This window comes from Paramacrobiotus metropolitanus, unplaced genomic scaffold (assembly GCF_019649055.1).
Source record: "Paramacrobiotus metropolitanus isolate TYO unplaced genomic scaffold, Prichtersi_v1.0 Parri_scaffold0000059, whole genome shotgun sequence".
In the NCBI taxonomy this organism is placed as follows: domain Eukaryota; kingdom Metazoa; phylum Tardigrada; class Eutardigrada; order Parachela; family Macrobiotidae; genus Paramacrobiotus; species Paramacrobiotus metropolitanus.
In genome coordinates, this window is record NW_026570279.1 from 707662 (window position 1) to 732322 (window position 24661).

The 24661-nt window shown below is 42.8% G+C and overlaps 1 protein-coding gene, 1 long non-coding RNA gene and 1 pseudogene across 3 annotated transcripts; 1 reads left to right on the top strand and 2 right to left on the bottom strand.

The window, feature by feature from the left end:
- Positions 1 to 1072: 1072 nt before the first annotated feature.
- Positions 1073 to 3675, top strand: LOC129593082 (uncharacterized). Its single transcript, XR_008691058.1, has 3 exons — positions 1073 to 1788; positions 2127 to 2170; positions 2268 to 3675. It is a non-coding gene; the product is annotated as an uncharacterized LOC129593082 (long non-coding RNA).
- A 4294-nt stretch (positions 3676 to 7969) lies between these two features.
- LOC129593107 (uncharacterized) lies at positions 7970 to 9507 on the bottom strand (annotated as a pseudogene).
- Positions 9508 to 13026: 3519 nt separating this feature from the next.
- LOC129593069 (uncharacterized) lies at positions 13027 to 22953 on the bottom strand. 2 transcript variants are annotated; one of them, XM_055489255.1, is made up of 7 exons: positions 22558 to 22953; positions 21278 to 21595; positions 20855 to 21133; positions 19385 to 19687; positions 18552 to 19043; positions 14385 to 15756; positions 13027 to 14270 (listed from the first exon to the last, which is right to left on the bottom strand). In XM_055489255.1, the coding sequence occupies exons 1-7, from the start codon at positions 22859 to 22861 to the stop codon at positions 13496 to 13498; spliced, it is 3843 nt and encodes a 1280-aa protein (XP_055345230.1). In that variant the 5' UTR covers positions 22862 to 22953; the 3' UTR covers positions 13027 to 13495. The 2 variants fall into 2 exon arrangements, with proteins under 2 accessions (XP_055345230.1, XP_055345229.1); XM_055489254.1 differs by having other exon boundaries at positions 13028 to 15756.
- Positions 22954 to 24661: the final 1708 nt, after the last annotated feature.

Sequence of the window (24661 nt, forward strand, 5' to 3'; positions counted from 1 at the left end):
AAATTTTTAAAATAAATTTAAAAGTTTTTGTAATTCATTTTATGATTAGAAAAAAATGTCAGAACGGTGGTTCCGTGTAAATACGATGTGCGTGTTATGCAAAATTTCAACGAGATCGGTCCATAATGAGGCTTTCGGTGCACTAGAATGCATTTTAAATTTTCGAAATTTTCTTACAGCCATAACTCCGGATTTTGCGCGCACAAACGGTTTTCACGCAAGTGTATACCAGTGTATACCAGTATCTGGCTCTGGAATGTCATAAAGCAAAGCAAAAAAGTGGAAGTTTTCTTGCAAGTACAAGAATTTGGTACCATGAACTTCCCTCCACCACTTATTAAAATATGCTTGCCATATCAACAAGACTTAAAAATGCTGCGTGGCAGAATTGAGACGACAGATTTTGTCAACTGAAACTGCAATGCTTACTAAAACGTCAACGAAATTATCAATAAGAAACGGTTGGTGGTCGGTAAATATGATTCGCATGGTGGCGTATTTGATGTTCAAGGGTGCCGCTATGGCATTGCTGCGGAGGTGCGTCGGTGTCAGGCTGAGTTCGAGATAAGATACAGTAAAATGAGACGCGCCACGCTTCGTGAAGATACAACACTTGTAGTATAGGAGACCCTATAGATAGACACTATACAGCTTAGGACAAAATGGTCGCATACCCAAAATCTCCACATTCAGTACGCATGCAGCGCAGTGCACCGTACGACTGAGTTCAAAATATCCGGTTCGTACAAGTGCACTGCACCGCTTGCGTACAGAATGCTGGGTATGGGGCTATGCGACCATTTAGTCCTACATTGCACATAAGTACCGTACTCGTAGACAGACACAATACATAAGTGCCGTACATAGATTAAAGTTAATAACGACAATGGTATGCGGTGTCTGTTTACTGTAATCATGAATGCAGGTTCATAGCTTCAAGTTCTGAGCCGTACGCTGCAAATCGCAGCCCAAGGAACAACTATGTAAGCACAGAAATTATCGTTATTATTGCTAAGCAGCGCTTAAGCCATTCAGCGTGCCCGCTTTCCGGGAAATTACAGAGTACGTACTGTATTGCTCATATTGCCCGAAAGTACTCTGTACTTCCATGGTGTACACATCAGCGTATCTGTTATAAACGTGGGAGCTGGATAATATTATGAATTCTGCGGCGGAGTTCCTTGAAGCAAAATGGCTGGCTTTGCGCAAGTATCTGTCGGAGAGTCAGGAAAATTTGGGAAATGTGTGATAAAAGAGAAGTCTCGCCGCCGGAAGCCTCATCCGCATTTCGACGCCCAATGCAAACGGTAGAACTCCTTCGTGAAACTCGGATATCGGCATCATCATTTGCCGACTACCATCATGGCGGCTGTAATCGGTAACGGAATGGGCAAGATCCTTCTGCATTTTCTGTTTCGTTACGCGTGGAATGTGACAGCTCAAAGGTCACGGGCGACGGAAAGCATGTTCTTTAGTGTATCCACATCCGAGATCTCTGCCCAATCTTTGGTGCACGCATGTCTTAATATTCCGGTGAATCGGTGCATTTTGGCGGTGGATTATACCCAAATTTTGGATTATTGCAGAATCTAGTGGGTACGGCGGGAGATGGGGAACTTCCTGACACGGTCGGGTGCTGAATGGTGAGGGATAAGCAGAGAAGAGTGGAGTGCCGCAATCAGGGATATGTTCTGGACGGATAGTCACCGCCGTACGCATCCACCCAGGAGCGTTGTGGACGCAACCGAAACGCAACTGATGGACCAAGCGACAGTTCCAGTGTTCTTGGTATGTACAGTATATGCTCAAGCTACATATGAAAGTTTCATCTTGTTTAAAGCTGCTTATTAGACCAGTAAAAGACGCGAAATTTTTGAAAATCGGAATAAAAGCAGTACGAGTATTCATAATTACTTGCCAGAAAAGTGCAAGCGCTTTTTGCGGGCACTGTTTGACCAAAACGTATCAGAAGCACTAGTACACCATGCAGAAATGGGAAAGTAAATCTGCCAAAGCAGTATATGTTATTAATAATTTTCGTTATTGCTGAATTGTTAATGCTCACTGAGGTTGAATCTATTTTAAACAGTTGTTTCTCTTTTATATGGCTATTTGGACTTTTGCAGATTCCGGTTTCGTTCTGGAGGCGCCAGTTAAATTCTTAAAAGACGTGAGTCAAATTTCCGCAAACACTTTTAAGAGCGTACAAGCATTTAATTTATGTTATGCTGTATAATTATTTTCAGCGGTTTTATTTGATTTTCTAGCCAATTTTAAATAGCTCCGCCAGACTTCCCGTAAACCTGGTCCCCAGCTCCACGCATACCAACTCCTTAACGAGGATGAGGACACAGTGTCAGTCTACTTCAGCGCCATAGATTCCTGGACATAAGCCGCAAGGAATCTTTCTCTATGGTGAAATGCTTAACCGTCATGTTCCGGAAAGAAGGGAACGGGAGGGAGGATTTTTAGGAAAACGATCGGCCCGCCACGCCACCACCTCTTACCACACCCGAGGAGAAATGCCGGGAGCGGCAAAACGATGCTGCGTGCCGCTTACAAACAGTAGGTTTGGTTTTGGGCGTGCGCCCTGGTTTTGGGTGATCTACGGCTGAAGAAAGCCGAAGAACGCACCATGGAATGTCATATCCTATACATTGCCCCGACGAATCCGCCGGCCTCCGACTCTGCGCCGGACAGCAGATCCTTCCGATCGATGAGCAGTTAGCCGCCGTCAGCAGCGTCGGAGCTGACTATCGGGTTGACGCGGTGCGCCGGCCCCAACACGTACAGCACATATGGATGTTTCCCCAGTAATCTCGCGACCCTCTTCACCGAGAAATGCGCGGACACGAGATTCTGTGGATGGTCGTCAGTCCGGCCGTTGACGACTCGGGTGCCTTTTCCACGCCAAACGGAAACTACGGACCCTTGTGTAGTTTCCCATCAATCTGCCTGATCCTGGATTCCTCAGTGATCTCTTTTTCCAAACCGCTGATGGAGGCCGGGCATCCGCGCTTAAAGATCACATGCGTGTGGTCCCTGGCTCTCCGGGAGACAAACGACGCAATGGGCAGTGCACCAGAGAATGCGGATTAAATCCGTTCTCCACCACGGCGGTGATAGTGTGTGATATTCTGAAACCCGGGAACGGTCGTCTGCGCAAGTCTGCCCGATCCACGGGAACGGGACCATAGGCCTTAAGCTGGGTTATGTGCTGGGTTTCCTGGCGGTTATCACGGAGAACGCGCATTGTCTGCGGCACTTGGAGACCGGAGACTCGGTGCGGTGCTGTCAGATTACATGCGGGTACGATATGTATGGGGCGTTGCAACGGCTGTCCGGGATGTCGTCAGACTCACTGTGATGTTGGTAGACCGTGGGCGGAGCTATGTCGCCGGGGGAATTTTCGGAGTTGCAGCAGCTGGAGAGCGAGCTGCGTTCATGTAATGTTCCGTTGTGAAAAGGGATGGCTGTAACTGTAACCTGATTACCCAGCGATTTGATCGTGTTAGCGTAGCCTAGATGACGTAACTCCGTGATTCAGAACGGGTGTTTTCTTTTTCGTGGTTTTTACACAAGCACTAGAAATACTGGTTTTCATGATTTATTATTTATTTATTTAATTTAAGCCAATAAAATTACCAAAGGTTGCTGTAAAAATGAGCGCAGAAATCGAGGCAAAACGTTTCAAGTTCATCACACAGCACAATATACTGTAATATCCAAAATCGAAAAGCGTTGAGCGTGCACTGAACAAATTGTTACCTAATTGCGTTTTCTGTAACCTTTAAAAAAACCCCGTCCCAAGCGGACTGAACACGTCTGGAGGGGGTATCATAAATTACTTGTAACAAACGGGTGACGGCTTAAGGTGCAGGCGACTAAGAGCATGGATTTGCAAAACCAATGTCGAAACTCGCCTCGTCGAAACTGCCGAGAAGACTATCACGACCATGCACAATCGTGTTTTTGAGGGAGATCACTCAACGGAACGTAGGATTTGGGTGCTCCACGAAACACAAGAAACAATCATAATTAATTTAATTTATTATATCATTTTATTTACTGAAAACTGAATATCTCGTCAATTAGGTTTATTATCCCTGTACAGTAATTTGTATGCGTACGAGGACAGGCAGTTAGTATTCGCGATCACCTAAAAAACTAGCGAGAATTCGCGATCACTGTGCCCGGGTTGTGCAGATCAGTCAGTAACCAGCCAGCCACCCAGGAAATGCAGTCCAGTGACACTCCACACAGCCATTGTACTGGACTGCCTTCTCCTGGTGGCTGGCTGGTGACTGACTGATCTGCACAACCCGGGCACGGTGATCGCGAATTCTCGCTAGTTTTTTAGGTAATCGCGAATACTAAGCCTGTCTTCGTACAGACTATTGTGAATCTTCTGTATGATTACTTAGGCACAAAACCCAATTATTTAAGCAGAAGAAGACTTTTCTAGACTATTCGAAAAGGAAATTTATAACGGTTTTTTCACTCCTTTTTCTCAGTCATGGATGTTTACTTAAACAGTTCACAAGATATCTTCAGAATAGTTTCTCTTACAAAGATTTCCGATGTAATTTCAAAGAGCTTTTCGAAAAGTTTTATATTATGTTTACTACAATGAGAATTACTGAATTTATACTCTTATTTTCTGATCGGCGATTTCTCCCCGTTTCTTTCCGAGGACGAATCTCACCATCCACCCTCTGAGACCTGCTCGTTCGCCACCTCTCCACCTCCAGCCACGTTGACCGCCGGCAGCTGCTGCACCACGAGCGACTGCTCAGGGCCCCAGCCTTCTAGGACAGCGTTGGCCCCTTCCTGCCGGGTGCGTTGGCCGTATTTACCCCCGCCCCGTTCCCAACCGCTACGGCCTGAACTGCAGCCATGTCATAATTATTAGAGCGCATGCGATGACAGATTGCCGCTCGTGGCAAAATTCAGAATACACGGTTAATCGGATTGGTGCCCATCTTTTTACCGGAATTTTCAATATCTAAAATTAAGCATTTTGACATGGCAAAATGCTATGCGATTGGAATAGCAGTAGGAGCGGCATAAAAAGCATAAAAAAGCATAAATTCAAAAATTTTTATTCGACTGCTAGACAAGAGGAGGGCGTCATGATACCACAGTAAATTTAGAATTTCAAGCACTCTCAGCATCTCCCTGAACATGGGAAAATGCAGATTCTCAAAAGTCGAGTTCCTGGAATTTTCAGAAGATGCCAGGTTCAGCCAAAATATTATTCAGCCTGACAAATTTCCGATCCTTAGCTGAAACTCAGACCAATCACACACAGCTTTCGCGATGTGAAGTAAAATTACTAGTAATTTAATTTTGGATAGCACGATCGCTTTCGAATTCCGGTGCATTTTGCTCTTGAGCAAATAGCACTAGATAGATTATTATATAAAACATTGTGTATATTAAATTTATTTATCCACCGTACATTCACTGCCCAATTCTTAACTCACACGGCGCTAGAGTAGAATATGCTAACCAGCCTGCTAGCAAAACGTAACTCAGTACTTTTTAATGACTCTGTCTGTACTTGCGTGTCTGCGCTTAGCAACGGAAGGACACATTTCGTGTTTCAACTGACACGCAACGCTGTTTTATTTCTCTGACGAGATTCCTCGTTCGCCAATTGTCGAGTGTGTTGATCATTTGAGATAGGATTTCGATCCCCTGTTTACAGAACCCGGCGCAGGTCGCGGTGTCCTCTACTTGATCATCATTATCTGCTCAGTTAGCATGCTATGTTATACAGTATTATCAGTTGCTGTTGCGATCACTGATCGATGTTTTCCCACCACTCCTGAAGCAATACATGCGCAATTCTTTTTATCCCAGTTTTGGTGTAACCTTGATTACTGTCGTCCTTAGTGGGACGGGACTGCTCCCGTAATCGTAACTTCGTCATACCGCTGAACTAGGAGAGCCTATCTTTTTTGGCAGAGCTGAATGTTAATTAGCTAATATTTTTTTGCAGTCAAATAAAGGTCCTACACCGTGCAGCCGCATCCCCCAGCTTCTCTATTCCATGTCCTGCACGATTTCACACCATGTTTTGCACGTTACGGTACGTCCGTCTCAAAATTTATACTGTATAAAGCAGACGTCAAAAGCCGATATGCACGCTCATGCGTGACTGTGCGTTACCACCTCTATGGTCAACACTGTTCATTTATAAAATTTAGATAAATTTATATTTTGTAACTTAGCTGTTCTGCATTATTCTACGCGTAAGTAAGCAGTATATCTTGGATTTGTCATAAATCGATGAATTATTCTTTCAGGCTGGAAAAACTGTGACGCTTCGTGTTTAATTTTCACGGGACGCGTACAGAAAGTGTCGCCAACAGGCTGCAGAAGGTACAGGACTGCCCCTCTACGCGAATTCGGCGACTGGCGAGTGGCGACTGTTTCAGTAAGCTCTGTTGCATTAATTTTATTGAACGTAGTCTCGGTGAAAAATCATAAGATCAGTTAATGCTAAACGAGTTCAGATATCAGTATCAGTTGGCATTTTCACAACACAGAGCGCCATTATACGTATATGTAGCTAACAAATCTGAAGATCACCAGTGACAAACAGTATTAAAAAGCCATGCAAGGTCACCGTCACCGGCAGTCGAGCCAAGCCACTGGTGGCAGTAATTTGCGATTGTTTTGCAAAGAGTTTTCCCATGAATCATCTCTTGCAGAATGCTGCTTGGGCTGATTTGCTTGCTTGCTAACAAAGATGTGCTTTGCACGGCGCTTTAATGCATTGCGAGCTGCTTGCTGATCAAGGCGCTGCACGGCTTCATTACTAAAGAAAGTGGTGACAGCCAGATGATAACATAATAATAATATGCATTCCGTAGGATGAGAATGGTCTTTGATTAACAGTTTCAACCTGAGAAATCGTTTCCGCTGTGCGGCGGCTTCCTATGCGGAAATGAAGCAATTCATGCCACAGGAAACAGGCGGATATCGCTGGCGCATCCATGGCTCGACGTGAAAAACAAGCGGGTACGTCGACAATCACTAGGGCGGTATGACGAGATACTTATAATCCAGTGTAACAACTTTGAATCGGTACCGAATTGGTGTTGGAACGGAATTTTTTGTTGGGCTTAATGACGGCGAAAATAAGTATTTCTCGGACTTTTATTTCTCTTTTCCTGGATAGTGGTGATCTGGTTTTTAATGGTAATACAGTAAAAGCCATGGTTAACTCCGCTGTTCTCCCACATTATATGACTGCACTGTACTACCCTTTCTGACTGATTATGCGGATGACCAACGACCCAACGTTATTTACCGATCACTGGTTTACTTGTTCAGTGTCCACTGTATTATCATGGCGCTCTTTGAGCAATGGAGCTTACAGTTACCGATTTTATCTCAACCCATGGTGCGGCTCATCCAGGTCAGTAAGGCAATTGGCCCTCATCCGCTCCCGGAGCTATGCTGTGCCTGTCGCTGGGTTTCGGCACACCGGGATGCTTAACCTATTATTGTATTACAACTTTTCCTGTTGGCTGTTTTTATCTTGCATTGCACAGAGCCCATTAGGTGAAGGATATGTATTATTATAGAGATTCATTTCTGTTGGCTTACCGCAAGGCAGACTTACAAAAAGCCAAGTGGCAGTGAGTAACAACAAATGACGCGGAAAAAACTACCCAATAGCGAATTTTAGATTTCACAAAACAAGTTACGTCCAGTTCGACGTTCGGGTAGAAGTTGGCGTTACGGGTTGATTTACGTCCGTTCGCGACGTAAGGCGCCGTAAGCCAACGTCGTTGGCTGACGCGTAAAAACTGTCTGCCGTACGTGGATCTGTGCAACGGCTCAGCCATATGTTAGAGCGACAAGCCAGCGTTTGCTGCCTGTGGATCTTTTTTGTATGCTCTAACCGCCTCCCCGAGAGCAGGTTGGTCACGCTCTCCTGAGTCGTCTCGGCACTCTCGATTCGATTTAATTTTCAGCTGTACGTCACTGCAAGTGTGCATCCGTACAAGCATTTTAAACGCTGTTAAGTCTGCTAACGTACTGTTTACCTACGTACTGACGCGGTAGTTTCTAGTGAACGGAGGCTAAACCATGTGAAATCTAAAATTCCCTAATAATGCGATAACATACCAACTGTCACTGCCGCGATAAGTGAATGACCGAACTTACGCTAAGTCAGCCTGTTGATAAACAACCGAGTACATGTACTTTATGCATCTTCACATCGCACATGCAAAAAAGAGCTCGAAAGTGTTACTGTACAGTGCGCGGCACTTGATTAGCATTTTATTGCAATTAAGCTAAGTACATTTTTGATCCTGATATGTTCGTATTGATAGCCATTAGCTTTCATTACACACAGAATACGCGATTTCCACGATTTGAGTGCGTTTCGAATTTTAACAGCTTGTGATCTCGCGCGTCACAGCACTTCAAAATTCGCTTAAAAATCGAGTTGACCGCGTAGTCCATCGGCGCAGCATCTGGTGAATTCGCTAACCATTCTTCTTTCGGAATGTACTTCACTTTTTCATCTTTCAGCCACTGGACAAATCTTTGGCCACATGGGAGGGGGCACTGTCCATGTGCAGGACCACTTTCTTGGCGTCCGATCCGTAAAGTCAGGGAACGTCTTTCCTGATTATTGGCTTCGGAACTTGGTCGATGAATACTTTGTGATCAACTTTCGTATCGGGAGGAACAACGTACATCGCAGTCTGTCCGCGCCAGGAGATGCCCATTGCCAGCATCACTTTTTTGGGCCAGTTCTTGCGGGGTAGCTTTTGCCAACTTTCAGGAACGACAACATTTTTCCGTTTGTAGTAGTAGTCCGTCTGCCCGGATAAATCATCAGTAGTAATCCATATCTCATCATCGTAAGAAGAAATTTCAGTTTTCGTCGCGACAAGTACCTTACAAACGTCTTGGCGCTCTGGGCCCGTTGTACAGCCTGGGTCGCCGATAGCGCGTGGACCTTCTTCTTTTTCAGCAGCTTCGCGTCCAAATTCTTGGCCAAAATTCGTCTCACAGATCTATCAGAGATCCGTAAACGTCTCCCAATCTCCCGAATAGAAGGAGGATTCGGAGAATCAATCAATTTGGACACTTTCCGGACGTTCTTCTGGATGCACACTGTAGGCTCGTTCTGCGGTGGCAAATTTTTCGTCTCTGGAGGGCTCCCGCTTAGTAGAGCTTGATTTTTCTTAACGATCCTTTCAACCGTGCTCTTACTGAGTGGTTTCTGGAGCTCAGATAATTTTTCTACAATTTTCCGAATAGATAACCCACTTGCATGTAGGGAAATCACTACAGCCTTACGTTCAAAATCAACTTGTCGAGGCATTTCTAAACATTTCAACGTTAACTACATTTCAATAAACTCAGAATAAAATTCTGTACAACTACACAAGTGAGCAAAACAGCCCAGACTACAGGGAAATTAGCAGACGCGTTTCGTTTGCACTGTCTTCAACTTGGCTGCCGCGCACTGTATATCCAGTTATCTTCAATACTGTACATCGGTAAAGCTTATTACTGCCGTCTTGAATGACTATCGAGTTAGCTTTAATATTGCTAAATTAATTAACGGAATTTATTTCTCAATACGTACAAAGTGAGCTTCGCTCAGCAGTTATAATTAAATGAAGAATTTGTCCCAATTAACATGAGAAGGGACTGTAAATTAATAATTATTGCGCAAAATTACCACCTAATTAGTAATGAATGCCATCTCAAAGTCAATCAATTAATGGTAGCATATATCTCTCTGCGTTGTAATTATGTTAAATCTGAATTTGTTATTACACAGCGTCAATAACACAGTATTAACAGCATTAACGTGCAATGCATTGCAGTTGCATTGCACTCGTGTACACCGTGTAACGCGTAACACGCACAATGCACGCATAAGTCAACGATGGCCAACGGAAAATCTAGTCGAGACTAGATTTTCCGTTTGGCAATGTTGCCTTAAAGTGGGCATGTGTTGACTGTTGCAAGAAAACAATGCACAACGCTTGCGTTATCTCTGAATGACACATAGGACCATGACGCACAGTCCGTTGGGCTGCATTATCATAAGGCAGTCAGAACTGAAAGTACCTATTAAGTATGTCAAGTTGCGGATAGTATCGTAATTTGCACCGTACCTTGAAAATTTGTTGAGATTTATTGTCACATGCAACGGGACATTTGACAGTATGGTCCCTCTAGGGTAAAGAATGAGATCGGTAACCCAATTGATGTAGGGTACGCAGTAACCTTTTAATGTGCAAGCGTACGCATTTTTGCTTAGCCTACAGCACTGCCACTTATTACAAACGTTTTGCACAAATTCATTAATCATGTAATGTCGTCGACCTCAGTTGCGCCCTTGGCGAACGCTGCGAATATGGGGAAACGAGGCTGGCATATGTATTAGTGCTAGTATTGTTTGTCACGTACTTACTTGTACTACTTTATCAATAATGTGATGGCGGTCATGGCAGACTCCAGGAATGTTGTACATCGTAAACGGCTTATACTACGTACGCAAAATATTACTGTATCGCATCAGTCTTTGTCCAACCGCAGTTTCAATATTCGCATGTGTTCGCCAGATTCGCCAAGTTCATGTTCAGGTTAAAGTGTATCCAGAATATCTTAACATTATTACAGCTTGGAAAGTACCCTTAATAAAACAAGAATTGAATTAGCAGTACGAGGTAGTGTTACTGATGTTTTGCATAAGGGAAGGGGACTTTGTTACAAACTTTCTGTTCCGAACAAGCCGAAACCTCACAACAGATTAAATAAACTTAATTAATGTTTTTATTTTGAATTTTTACAGGCGGGTGGTCGGAATTTAGATTAAGTATTCAGCCCGTTTCCATTAAATATTTTGCAGTTTACAATTTGCGTGCTTTCTACAACCTACACCAGATTCAGTATGACTCGCCAACGGTTTTTTTAAAGGCCAGTCTAGGTAAGCATACCCATCAGCATACCCGGTCTCATTTTCCCATATTCGCAGCATTCGCAGCGGTCGCCAAGGGTACTTTAAAGATCAGCCTAAGAGAAGCATAAGCAACCGCATACCGGGTCTGATTTCCCATATTCGCAGCATTCGCAGTGCTCGCTAATGTTACTTTAAAGGTCAGTTTAAGTGATACCCAACGGGATACCGGGTTTGATTTTCCCATATTCGCAGCATTCGCAGCGGTCGCCAAGGGTACTTTAAAGATCAGCCTAAGAGAAGCATAAGCAACCGCATACCGGGTCTGATTTCCCATATTCGCAGCATTCGCAGTGTTCGCTAATGTTACTTTAAAGGTCAGTTTAAGTGATACCCAACGGGATACCGGGTCTTATTTTCCCATATTTGGCAGTGTTCGCCAGTGGTGCTTTAAAAGTCAGCCTAAGTGAGAGTTTTCCATATTGGTTTTAGAGTATGGTACATCAATGATACTGCCTTTATTGCTCATTCAATATTTAATAATTTTATCATATTTAAATTTACGAAAAAAAATTGCAATACAGTACTGTAATGTTATCGTATCCTGGATACGTTGTAATCTTAACATGAACTTGGCGAATCTGGCGAATATGCGCGAAAGACTGAAACTGCAGGTGGGGCACTAACTGATGCGAATAACGTACGTACTTACTACGACCACTAAGTAAGTACTGCTAGAAATTATACCTTAAGAGCGTAATACAGAAATGCAAATAAAAAAGCAATCAGCAATTATTTTAAAAATAATCTAAGTGGAATACTGCAGAAGAAATCGAAGAAAATATAAAATTTAATGAACCTACAAACTATATTCTTAGCCTACATCTAACCAGTAAACCCCATTGTATGTGTGCTAAGAGAAGTACACGAACAACAGCCCGCGGTGGTCCCAGGAACGAGTTATTAGTAAAGTAATAACAGTTAGTAATTATTAACAATTAATTCATTTGTACGACCAAATCGTATGAAAAACCTGGGGGGTTGGGTTTGCCATGAGCGTCAGTGCAATAATGTGTCCAGCAGACGGCAGCACAGATATATAATATTGGAACTAATTATATCCCACCTCGCTTCCCTATATTCGCAGCGTTCGCAGTGTTCGCCAGGGGCACAAAAGGGGTCAACTGCTTTGCATCCCTTATTCATAATAAGTAATGTTATATAATATATAAATTATAATATTATTTGCTTCGGCTAATTATCAGAGCAGTCCACCCGTTTTCTGGCCTAAAGTTAAACGTGGCCGCGTTATGCTACGCAAAAATGCGTACGCTTGAACATAAGGGTTACTGATCTCATATGGAGCCACTGTGGTGTTTCCTCTGTTGCTGTGCTCAAGCTGGTGAACTGATGACAAAAACCATCGTGCTTCTTCTGTTCCTCAACATGAATGTGCAGTGTCCACTTTATTCCTGACATCACGTCGTATCCCTTCGTGTTCTGTCATGTTTAGCACAGCGTCACAAATGTATTTGGAGCAGTTCAGTACTGGTAACGTGCAACATGTGACTTTCTCTCAGGAAGATTAGTATAGTACGTCAGTCCGTTTACCATGTAATGGTGGAAAGATCTCACTTGCTTCTATTAAAAGCGTTATAAGTTTATAATCGTTGCTAAGCAGAAAATACGATCCGCTCTGAAAATTCCTCAATTCACCAACACATCGACTACGCGCCGGAAACAACATATCACTTTTTCTATCACTGCTCTATTTATAAGCACCCCTCGTTTACTGTGTTGCGAACTTTCCTAGAACATGCTGACTTTACAGGATTTTGTTTCCTTAACATAAAGTGGTTGTTGCCGCTGCTTTCTAAAGTTTTGGAGTTCTCAAACAGCTTTCGGTGATCCAATGATAACCGACTAGTTTTTACTGTCAAATGCTTACTCTGTTACCTTGGCAATTCTTATAACTTTACATTTGTTGGAGCAATGGTCCTTGAAAGGACTACGCTGTATGTTAATGCAACAACAACAACAACAACAACATCATCGACTACGCTGTATATTTATGCAACAACAACAACACATCGACTAAACTTGCGCTTTCCTTTCTATCCGCTCTTTCCGCAATTTTTTATGCTTGTGACGGATCAGTATACGCACTGCTGAAATAATAATATCAAGGCAGCCAGACCGATGAACAGACCGGCTAAAATGAGTCCGTATGCTAAATTATTTTCCGATGAACCAAATACAAAGATTACTGAACTGGTAGTCAGAGAAAAAGTTGTTGGAAACGTACAAGACTTGATAGCGGATACTGCAGCTAGTTCTAACCCATCACACTACCTAAATATTACAATTTCTAGAAAGAAGCATCAGATTTTCTATTATTTGTTAATGTGTTATCTGAATTACGTCCCATAATTCAACAATTAAATAAATGCGCCATAAATAAGAAATGTAATAAATGCAATTAAATAATTCCGTTGTTTGCAAATCGATGTGGTAATTAGTACATAAAATTATGATAAACTCTTCGACTCAAGGTTCCTCACACACAAAGCCGTCACCAAACCGTCTAGTCAGCCGCCAGCTTGGACTGAAGCCCGGATGGTAATGCCTAAGTTGAGTATTCATCCATCTTGAAAACGCGAAACTTAACTGAAAAGCGTCCAGTTGCTCCCCTTGAGAGAAGGCAGCGTTTGTGCGTATCCTTACGGAAGTCGTTACATGGATAATGATTGGATTCCTTCGGTTGACAAGCGCGCCGGGTGCCAAATATATTAGTTCGATGTGCTCGATGCAGCTAATATCTGCATTCTCGCTGAGGACATAAGATTGTTCCATGACTTTCAGGAACAGGCAGATTTCTTTGCATTTGCTATCAACGTCTTTCTTAGAGGCTTTGTTATAATCAATAATTGTCATGTCCGCAAAATGAATAACAGCCCTTCCATTTTCACCGATGCCGATATGGACAATGTCAAATCCAGGATGATTTTCTTTTATTGGTATTAAGTAATAGTCTCCAGCCCCATTCTTCCCGTTCTGGCGTATAGCGCATCTGAGTTGCTGGAAAACATTTCTGTATCTGTTTTGTGCCTGAAGTAAATTTTCACGGCTGAAGTAGATATCGTCTTTGGGAGTATTGCCTTCGTCTTGGGGAGTATTGTCTTTGTTTTGGGGAATATTGCCTTGCTGTTGTTTTTCATCACTGATCGAATAAGGTTTTTCTTGTTTCGGCCATCGCAAGTCGCTTGTACCCAAGTGGCATTGGTACTGCGCTTGGCCTTCCACTGTTTTAGAAAATTTCTGTCTATCAAGATGAAATTTTTTTTTGAGTTCGAAGTCAAGCGCCTGTACGTCGCCATAAAGGATTTTCAAATCAAAGGTTCGATCAGCAGACCCGATCACGATCCTATATACGTACTGTTCCCAGTGCCACCAGAGTGTCGGTGACGTTGCATATACATGCCTCCCCATTCGGTTGATTTCCGTTAAAGTAAGCGCCAACCTCAATTCCTGTCTGACGTACTCCGACACGTGTTCCATTTGAATGTCAGCACGACGAGAAGAATCACGGGGTAGATCTCTATCCGGTTTACCGTAGCAAGCATATAACCGATCGAAAAGGTGTAGCCGCTCATCTGCCGTAACATTTTCATCCCGTTCTGTTGCCGCAATCGATTGTCGATCGTTTAATTCACTCAATGCGCTTAAGAGTTCCGAAAGCACTTTTGTATGACTCAAAAAAGCCGCTCGTGCTGAATATCCTGTGGAGTAGAACTGCTCTTCCAGTTTGTCTTTGACTCTGGTAAGCTTGTTTCCGTAGTCCGAGTCACGAAGGGCTGGCATCACGGTATTCAAATCTTCGGGTTCATATTCCCCTTTAAGTATTCTGCCATGAACTTGAGAAAGAAATGGTTTATATTCCAGAGCTCGTAATACCTCTTCTTTGGTCCACGACAAATAAAAAAATATTTCCAGTTCGTCGCTTTGATTTTCCAGTAAACTGTTAAAATTCGAAGAAACGTATATAACGCGCCGATTTGCTAAATCATCTTTTCGCCATGTTTTGCACAACAAGAACAATTTCCCTAGTTCCGCCATATGTCCTTGAGAGTCGCCACCAATATTCAGTTCACCCTTGTGTCGGATTCCGTCCACAAAAAGCAGTATACGTTGCGGATAACTTTGATTACTCGCCAGACATTCTTCCTTGTTCAAAAGTTTCTCGAATGAATCACTTTTAAAATCGAACATTTTAACGTTCCACGCACGATAATCTGATTCGCCCGAATGCCACAGAATTACGCATCTTGCATCTGTCTCAGATTTTTGGAGCCTGATCCAAACAATGGTTATATCATCTTTGCTTCTGAAGATGTCAAGAGCTGATGCGTAACACGCGAGTGTTTTGCCCGAGCCAGGTGAGCCGCACACCAGAAGTGATGACTCTTCACTGGGGTTATTTAATTTTCGTTCAATAGCTCGGTGTAATCTCTGCATTTCGTGTCGCTTCACAAAGATATACCTCCACTTTTGCTTTGGATGGACCACCTGCTCTCCGAGCTCACCTGTTTTGACAAGAGCTAAGGGAAACTGGCCATAACGAAAAGCTGTTGCAGCCTCCTTCTCATTGCGCGGGTCCGGAATATAGCGGAATGCTTCCTTGCATTTCAGATGAATGTGCTCTTTGGCCATTTGATTGTGAATAAACGGTAAAACAGTTGGTTTTGTCTCCAAATCACTGAATGCGAGTTGATACGTTGGGGTACCCGGGATTCTTCGGCGTTCTTCGTCTGCAAAATTATTAAGGCATTTTCAAAAATTCTGCTGTCTATCACAACTTTTGGCATCATAATCGTACGAAAAAAAACCTAATACGACACTAACTAGAAATAAAGCTATGCCAGTTGCTTCTACTTTATAGAAGGGGGCGGGATTACTGCATAATTATCGTCTATCGCTGTTAATGCACGTTTTCGTGGGCTGACCGACCATATGTAGCCGATTGTCTTGAACGAAACGTTGATGGGCTTACGATCGAACCGTTGTGCCGGCAAAAGGGTTTTGTTACAATAACTTCTTAGACGTTAATGGATTAGGTGAGCGCCTAATCCATGGACGGACGACCATGGGATGGACGACCATGGATCACGCACTTCCGAGCGGCAAAATCTTTGCTACGACGGCAACGCCATTTTACGTCATTGGCAAGTTTCGCTGCGACCAAGAACTTCTATAGTTTGAACGACTGCGCAACGGTCGGCTACGTCATCACTGCCGCATACAGAAACTAGAAAGCAACGCTGCGTGCATGCTCACCATAACCTCACAGCTCTATTGCCCCTTCTAAGAGATACCTTGACGAAAAAGCTTTCCGAGATTTTATTACAGTATATTGAATATAGAAATCCCAGTTCGGGGGGGGGGGGAGGGGGAAGAAACAAAACAGAACAGAAATCTGCTGAGAAACTGATAAAAAGCGTGAAAACCCGCATCTGACACCATGGCAGCCGCCCTTCCGTTTATGCGGGAGTGATGACGTATAACGGTTGGTTACCAGTCTTTCTCACACTACATATAGTAAACACTTGCTACTAATTATGAACGACCGGGACGCATCTGCCGCACGGTCGTTCATATGGCCACCTATAGCGAGTGAATGGTTGATATATAGTCGTTCATAGCGATAGTGGCTAATCTATATTTTGGTGTAAAGATTTGTCAAAAACGTTTCCAAATATTTTGTCCGGGGGATAATTTACGTGGATGCATTACAGCACAGCAGTAAACTAGTAAATTTCCACCCCGTAGAGCGTATATTCCACCTGTACGCTCCGAATTTTTTGTTCTTTTGTTAGGACCCCATTATCTAAGCCGAATGAGGCAGAAAAAATTATGGAGGGGCAATTTTAAGGTATAAATTAAAGTGGGTTCTCGAGTTCGAGGTCGCGGAGACTTGGAGGTGTAAGAGGAGAATCCTCTTTACACACAGCAGCCGCCCATCCGCCGCCTACCTGGTTGGCTCAAGCTCAAGCACAAATATCTTGATCTTCGCCAACAGCGGCGATGGCATAGTGGCTGTGCTACGTGGATCTCACTCGGTGAGCCAGCGGTTCGATTCCGCTCCATCGCCATTTTTCGGAATTTCCTCAACAGACAGGATCTTCATCTGACCGCCCTCCCTCGCTGAGATCACCACGGACAGCCGACTTATGGCTGCCTCTGTTATACAGGTCGCGGAAACTTGGAGGTCGCAAGCTGTTTCTACGTTGTCCCAAACAAATTTCGCGCAATAAAAATTGCAGTTTAAAATGCTTTTTCGATAAATTTCGTAGCAGTGCATTGATCCCGAAGAACCTGCAGTTTTTATTGCGCGAAATTTGTTTGGGACAAAGTAGAAACAGCTGGCGACCTCCAAGTCTCCGCGACCTCGAACTCGAACCTTCTTTGTTGTTGTTGTTCCTTCTTTGTTTGTACTCTATAAACAGTACTTTAAAATGAAATAAATCTTGAGCCATTTTTTTTCAATTGCGTCGTTAAAAGAACACAGAGAAGATACACTGTAGCCAAGCCACCCGAGTCATTATACAAGTTTATACTTATACAAGTTTAACTCCTGTTCTTACGGTCGTTCAAATTGCTACATACAGTAAGTGAATGGGTGATGGTCATTCAAAGTGGCTACCATTTATTACAAACTCCACAAACCGATTCCGATTTTCTTCCGGTTTTTTTCTTTACCCAATTCAGCACAACGTACTCTATACATAGCATTCGAAATTTTTAAAAATCGTGAACAGTTTACTTGCAAATCCGTTGCTAAAAAAACAGCAACGAGTGACGCAGCACAAGCCAGCCAAGCCATTGCACTACGACTTCCCTAGATGATTCAAGTTGGCACGAAATATGTGGGGCTTGCCAAGGCGAAGAAGAGAAGTTTACGTTTAATTTGATTAATCCATAATCTACTGAAAATTGTTTGCTAGGCTAATTTACTTTTATTTTCGCATGTGTCATTTACACAGCGACAGCAGAGCCGATATGTGTGGTGGGAACTTCTATGATCATAGTGGTTAGAGGAGGCAGAAAATCGTCGAAGTGATCGCTTATAAAGCATGGCGAGTTGCAGCACCCGGCTCGGTCGGTTACTGGGGGACTGTTGCTCGCCGCAGCTCACAAAGCGTTGGTGAGCAGTTATTTCAGCAGGTAAAGTGTAAGTGAACAATTGTTCAGAAAAGTCGAGTTATTCGTACTAAGCGAAAAAAATTCGGTTAATCGGTGATATGAATCACAGGCATACATTGGTATGCTCGGTTTATTTTGTGACGCCTAAATGTACTGGGTTTACTTTCTATACTTTTGCGCTGATTTATCGAGCTTCTTTGCGCATTTTCTCGTTACTCGACCCAGGTGCAGCTGACCTTTACCATTAAATTCCCAAGTTATAAAATCGGCCTTTAGTGGCATCAACTGAAACTGTCCGATATCACAGTGTGGTCACTTTGGTGTACATAATATGTTAATCTCACACCGTCAGATGTCAATGGTATTGACAGATTGGTGCTGAGATTAACACAGTATAACTTACCGCTACTCAAAGCAAGTTCTCTAGGGAGAGTGCTTCTGTTTGACGGCGTAAACTTTGCCGGGGATCTTGCAACACTCATGACGGGATTTGGGAAAGGAGCCGGGGCTTTTGATATCAATTTGTGCTCCGATATCGGAACCTTGACCGAATGAACTCGGAGATGCGAGGCGAGATCTTGGAAATTATTTAGAGTAATATTTCTTATAACTTCTGGGCAACCATCGACCAGGCACGTTGCGTCAAATCGCAGTGTTTTCGCTTTACATTGCAGATCCTTGTGATCTGGATGCGCCATTAGAGCATAGCTCATATTTTCGTCATGATTTTTTAGAAATTCAGTCGTGCCCGGACAAGAGCTTGGCTTTAACGGGAATCCACACTCAGCGCACATGGTTTCTAGACTGAAGAGAGACGCTATGGCCTGCTCGCCCTCAATGATCATCTCGGAATTTCTTCTAATCTGATCTTGCCCACTTGAGGTGCTGCTTTTGTCTGCAATTTGGAATTTTCTTTTAGCTGATGCAGTAAGTTCCTTGCTGACAAACCAAGTTTTTGATGCAACAATATTAATTTTAGCATAAGAGAAGAGTAGCGTAACGCTGAAATCAACTGGATGAGGTCTTGCCCTTCTCGCACTACCTGCGTCTGCATTGTAAACTCACAGTGGGAAAATTAAATACTGGCCACTTTTAACCTATGGCGAAGGTTACAAATCAAACAGTGAGTTCCCGCCGTAAAAAGTGAAAAACGGATCCAATCGTAATTACGAAAGTGCATACGAGTACCACACATTGTCACTGAATATCATCACTGTTTCGGCCTTGAGTACTCACGAGTTGCATTTACAGAGGGGTCATTTTGATGCCTCTCTGCGATTGTTTTCTCAAGCGTGTTGACCTTCCCCAAGGCAAAATCCAAGTTTTTTTGCGTCTGTTTCATCCGCTCTTTAAACACTGCCTCAGCCTGTTTCATCCGCTCTTTAAACACTGCTCTAGTTTCCTCAGGGCCGTCGGTTTGAAGCGAATCCTCGTAGTCGCTCTTATGCTTTTCAAGTTCCGTTTGATATTGTATCTGGATTGCTCTGCGATCTTCAAGAATAGACTGTAGCCGAAGAACATCATTCTGGCGTTCCACATCTATGGGAAAACGAAGTTATATATCAGCGAATTGTTCTAATAAGGTGCTGTTATACTTTATGTTGGTGGCGGAATAATGTTAATATTACTTACTTTTTTTCGCTGTGATTTGATGCGCATCATAGAAAGTCTACTCAGTATTTACCATTGGGATTAAGGAACACGAAGTCGTTTTCCCTCTCCGTAAAACGCTCCAAAAGCTTTGTGCGAGTTATTGACTTTTAAAGTTACCAAAGCGAGTTATCGAGTTTTAACGTAACTATGTAGCGTAACTCGCTACTTAAAAAACTAAACTCTAACATGCCTCCACTAAAATTTGTATATATATTGTTTATGGTATCGTAACTCGCGGTATAACTCAAAACTCGGTTTTACCTGCACAGATAGCGTAACTCGTAGAGTAACTCTCACGCTACCTGTAACTCGTAACTCTAACGGTGGGTGCATTTTCCATAACTGCCCAGGGCTGATGTGTTGTATTACTTGGAAAAAACACAGTAGTAGTGGCCTACAGTATGTCATATGTGCTAAACGTCATTTTATTTTAGGCGTTGTAATGTTAGATAGAAAATGGTAGTAATGTATGTAAATTTGGTACGAAAGGTCATCTTAATTTAAATCTTCAATTTCGAACATAGCAGCAGTTAATTTCTTATTTAAGCAAAGTACCGATGCACTTTACTAAAGTATGGAGATACTATAGTTTGTTGAGGTTTGCCGATCGCTTTGGCTGGTTTGCTCTGTTAGAAGGAGTTTTTAGAAAAAAGTGAAACCGTCTGGCCGGGTTTTGGAATATGGGCTTTCGGATTCTGGGAATGGTTTTTGCTGTTCCTGTACGGTTAAGTTGGGTTGGCGTATCCCTTTCCATTTTTTGTGATAATAAAGATCTAGATAGAATGTACATAGAATCTAGGTATACTGCGCACGTGCATATATATAACGTATGCTTGCGTCTGCATTGTAAACTCACAATGGGAAAACTAAATACTGGCCGCTTTTAACCTACGGCGAAGGTTACAATTAATCATGGTTTGTACGAGAGTGAATTCCCGCCGTAAAAAGTGAAAAACGGATCCAATCGTAATTAGGAAAGTGCATAAGAGTACCGCTTATTGTAAGTACAGTGAAACAGTGAATATCATTACTGTTTCGGCCTTGTGTACTCACGAGTTGCATTTACAGATGGGTCATCTTGATGTCTATATGCGATTCTCTTCGTGAGCGTGTTGACCTTCCTGGTGGCAAAATCCAGGTTTTCTTGCGCCTTTTCCTTCCACTCTTCAAGCGCTGCAATAGTTGCTTCAGAGCTCCTGGTGTTAAGCGCATTCTCGTGGTCCCTCGTATACTGTTCAAGTTCCTTCTGATATTTCATTTGGATTGCTCTGCGATCTTCAAGAATAGCCTCTAGCTGATGATCGCTTTGAACACCGTCCTGGCGTTCCACTTCTATAGGAAAACGAAGTTATCAGAGAATTGTTCTAATAAGGTACTGTTATACTTTATGTTGGTGGCGGATCAATATTAATATCACTTTTTTTCGCTGTGATTATATGCGCATCATAGAAAGTCTACTCACTACGCAGTATTTACCGATGGGATTAAGGCACACGAAGTTGTTGTCCCTCTCCGTAAAATGCTCCACAAGATTTTTGCGCTGATAACTCAACCGTTTTTTGCACGCCAAGCATTCAATATAAGGTTCTAACTCATCTAACAATTCTTCTGCCTTATCTTCATCTTTTCGCAATTCATATGCCTCATTTTCATAAATTATATTCGTGAACTTCATCCATCGTAAGAATTCATTTTCTCTTTTAACCATTATCGATTCCAATGGCAACCGATCTTTCACTTTGTCCTTGGCTTTAAATCTCACTTGAATGTTTCCCCATAACGGCAAATATTCTCCTTAAAAACAGAGATTCAAAATACCACTTGAGAAATTTTGGATGAAAGAAAACCGTGAGGTTTTTGCAATGCGACATACGAGGCCTGTACTTTGCGGTTATTTATTAGCCAATACACGGCCAGGGCCCTCATTTTACGGCGACAGTGAGAACTTTGAATAAGCAGTGCAAATAAAATTTAAAAGATACAGAATACTGTGCCCGCATAATCTCATGCGGTCGAAAAGTTTTAGGTTCAGAGCAAACGGGATTTCTGAACTGTTGGGTAGGTCCGGATGACCCAATTCCATCATGACAAAACCCATTTATCGTAGGCTTTCCATTACATATAAAACAAGATTGCGCTTCCGCCAAACCAGAAAAGCATGGCTGAACTCTCTGACAAAGTTACGCGCGCTCTCAAACACTTTACTGCATTGCTTTATATTTTGTAGACAAAGGATTCGTATACATTGGCCAAAAAAAACGTTTGTGCGAGCAACATCCGTTTCGGGAGTTCTTAATGAAATAGTATTCCAAAGTTTTAACCCGCGGAAGGGTACCAAAAGTCTCGTTATGAACCGACGCTCTTCAAATTTGGCATGAAAACGCACATGACGGTAAAGGTGGTTTCCACCATTTTGTTTCAAATTTCAAATGATTTTAAAAAACTTAAAATTTTTTTTGGAAATTTAAAAAAAATGGTAGAAGGCTAGTTCGGTGTCAAAACGATCTGCATAGTAATGTGCGTTTTCGTGCCAACTTTGTAGGAGAATCGGTTTTTCCCCTATTTATACCAATTCTTTGTTTACAAAATATCATAAAGCAATGAAAAAAGTTGTTCGGGAGTGCGCGACAGCGAAAGTTGCCGTGGATGTATACGAATTTCGTGCTATGTACTAAGCCAAATAAAAATGTAAACCAATTTAGATGTAATCATCCGGTCCAATGTAAATGATAATAATGAATAAGAATCAAGCTTACCAAACTCTGCGGGATTTTGATGGTTTTCAAGGTTATGTCCTTTATTTCGGATGTGTGAGATTACGCTGTCTATGCCGCGTTTCTGGAAGTGGCAGCTGTTGCATTCGTAATATGCTAAAAGTGTCCCAGAACAAATCTTTGTATGGAACTTCTCCATATCGCCATCCAGACTTTTGTCATTGTCCAGCTTTTCGTTGGTCCCTGATGCTTTCCTTAACGGAAAAATGTCGCCGCATCGATCGCGGTTCGAGCACGTATACACTCGCGAAATCGAGTAATAGATCAACCGGTCGCGTTTGTCCATTGTTAACAATCATGGAAGGCACTTTCTGAATTACCAATTATTTTGCTATTGCTGCATTAATATACACCGTAACCCTTACAAGGATACACAACAACAACCGGATCCATTGCTGAAGAACACGAAATTAGTACTTATAGTCAAGGTAACAGAGTAAGATCGTAACAGTATAACTTAACACACATTATTAATTAATCGCACATTTTTTCAAAAAGGATAAAACATTTTACAAAATATAAGAACAAAAAATCCGGAACTGAAAAAAACAACAGGTTTTGAAATCGGAATTTAAATTTGACTTTTTTGACGACTAACTCACTGTATTCACAGTTTCGGTATTTACACCATGGTAATACCTCGAACATATGTAAAATTTTTAAATTCTTTAAGGAGTTTGCATTTTCGGTATTTGCACCAAGGCAATACTTCGAGCACATGCAGAACCTATTTTATTTTAGAAATTCGCAGTCTCGGTATTTGCATCAAGCAGTGACTCGAGTGTGACCGGCAAAAATGTCCCCCCGGACATTTTTGCCGTGTCCCCCCTGCCACCATCTCCAAAACCGTAACCTTTTGGCCAGAATGTTACATGGGGGACCTAGAACGGAAAGCACATTTTCAGGTCAATCGGTGTCCTTTGCAAAGCTGCCACCAGGGTTACCACAGCGTTACCAGTCTAAAACAACTGAGGGACACTGGTTACCGTACGGATATTATTGCCATAACAAACTTCTAGGTCTCCGGCATGGGAAACATTATTGCCGGAATGAAATTACTGGTGTCCGGCATGGGGGACATTAATGCCGGATTGAAATTACTGGTGTCCGGCATTGTGGACATTATGGCCGGAATGAAATTATTAGTGTCCGGCATGGGGGACATTATTTCCGGAATGAAATTACTGGTGTTCGGCATGGGGGACATCATTGCCTAAAAAAATTACTGGTGTCGGGCATGGGGGACATTATTGCCGGAATGCAATTATTGGTGTCCGGCATGGGGGACATTATTGCCGGAATGAAATTGTTAGTATCCGGCATGGGGGACATTATTGCCGGAATAAAATTACTGGCTTCCGTTTGGGGGACATTATTGCCGGAATGAGATTACTGGTGTCCGGCATGGGAGACACTATTGCCGGAATGAAATTATTGGTGCCCGGCATGGGGGACATTATTGCCGGAATGAAATTACTGGTGTCCGGCATGGGGAATATTATTGCCGGAATGAAATTACTGGTGTCCGGCATTGGGGACATTATTGCCGGAATGAAATTACTGGTGTCCGGCATTAGGGACATTATGGCCGGAATGAAATTATTAGTGTCCGGCATGGGGGACATTATGGCCGGAATGAAATTATTAGTGTCCGGCAAGGCGGACATTATTGCCGGAATGAAATTATTGGCGTCCGGCATGGGGGACATTATTGCCGGAATGAAATTATTGGTGTCCGGCATGGGGGACATTATTGCCGGAATGAAATTATTAGTGTCCGGCATGGGGGACATTATTGCCGGAATGAAGTTGCTGGTGTCCGGCATCGGTGACATTGTTGCCAGAATGAAATACTGATGTCCGGCATTAGTGACATTATTGCCGGAATGCAATTATTGGTGTCTGGCATGGGGGACCTTATTGCCGGAATGAAATTACTGGTGCCCGGCATGGGGGACATTATTTGCCGGAATGAAATTACTGGTGTCCGTCATGGGGGACATTATTGCCGGAATGAAATTACTGGTGTCCGGCATGGGGGACATTATTGCCGGATTGAAATTACTGGTGTCCGGCATTGGGGACA

What these genes read in the sequence shown, in the direction of transcription:
- LOC129593069 (XM_055489254.1), bottom strand. Translation starts at nt 22,861, where the DNA reads ATGGACAAACGCGACCGGTTGATCTATTACTCGATTTCGCGAGTGTAT. An exon ending in TCAAAATCCCGCAGAGTTTG is followed by an intron (nt 21,596 to 22,557) that starts GTAAGCTTGATT and finishes TCTGTTTTTAAG; the next exon opens with GAGAATATTTGCCGTTATGG. An exon ending in CCCCTCTGTAAATGCAACTC is followed by an intron (nt 19,044 to 19,384) that starts GTGAGTACTCAA and finishes TCCAAATTGCAG; the next exon opens with ACAAAAGCAGCACCTCAAGT.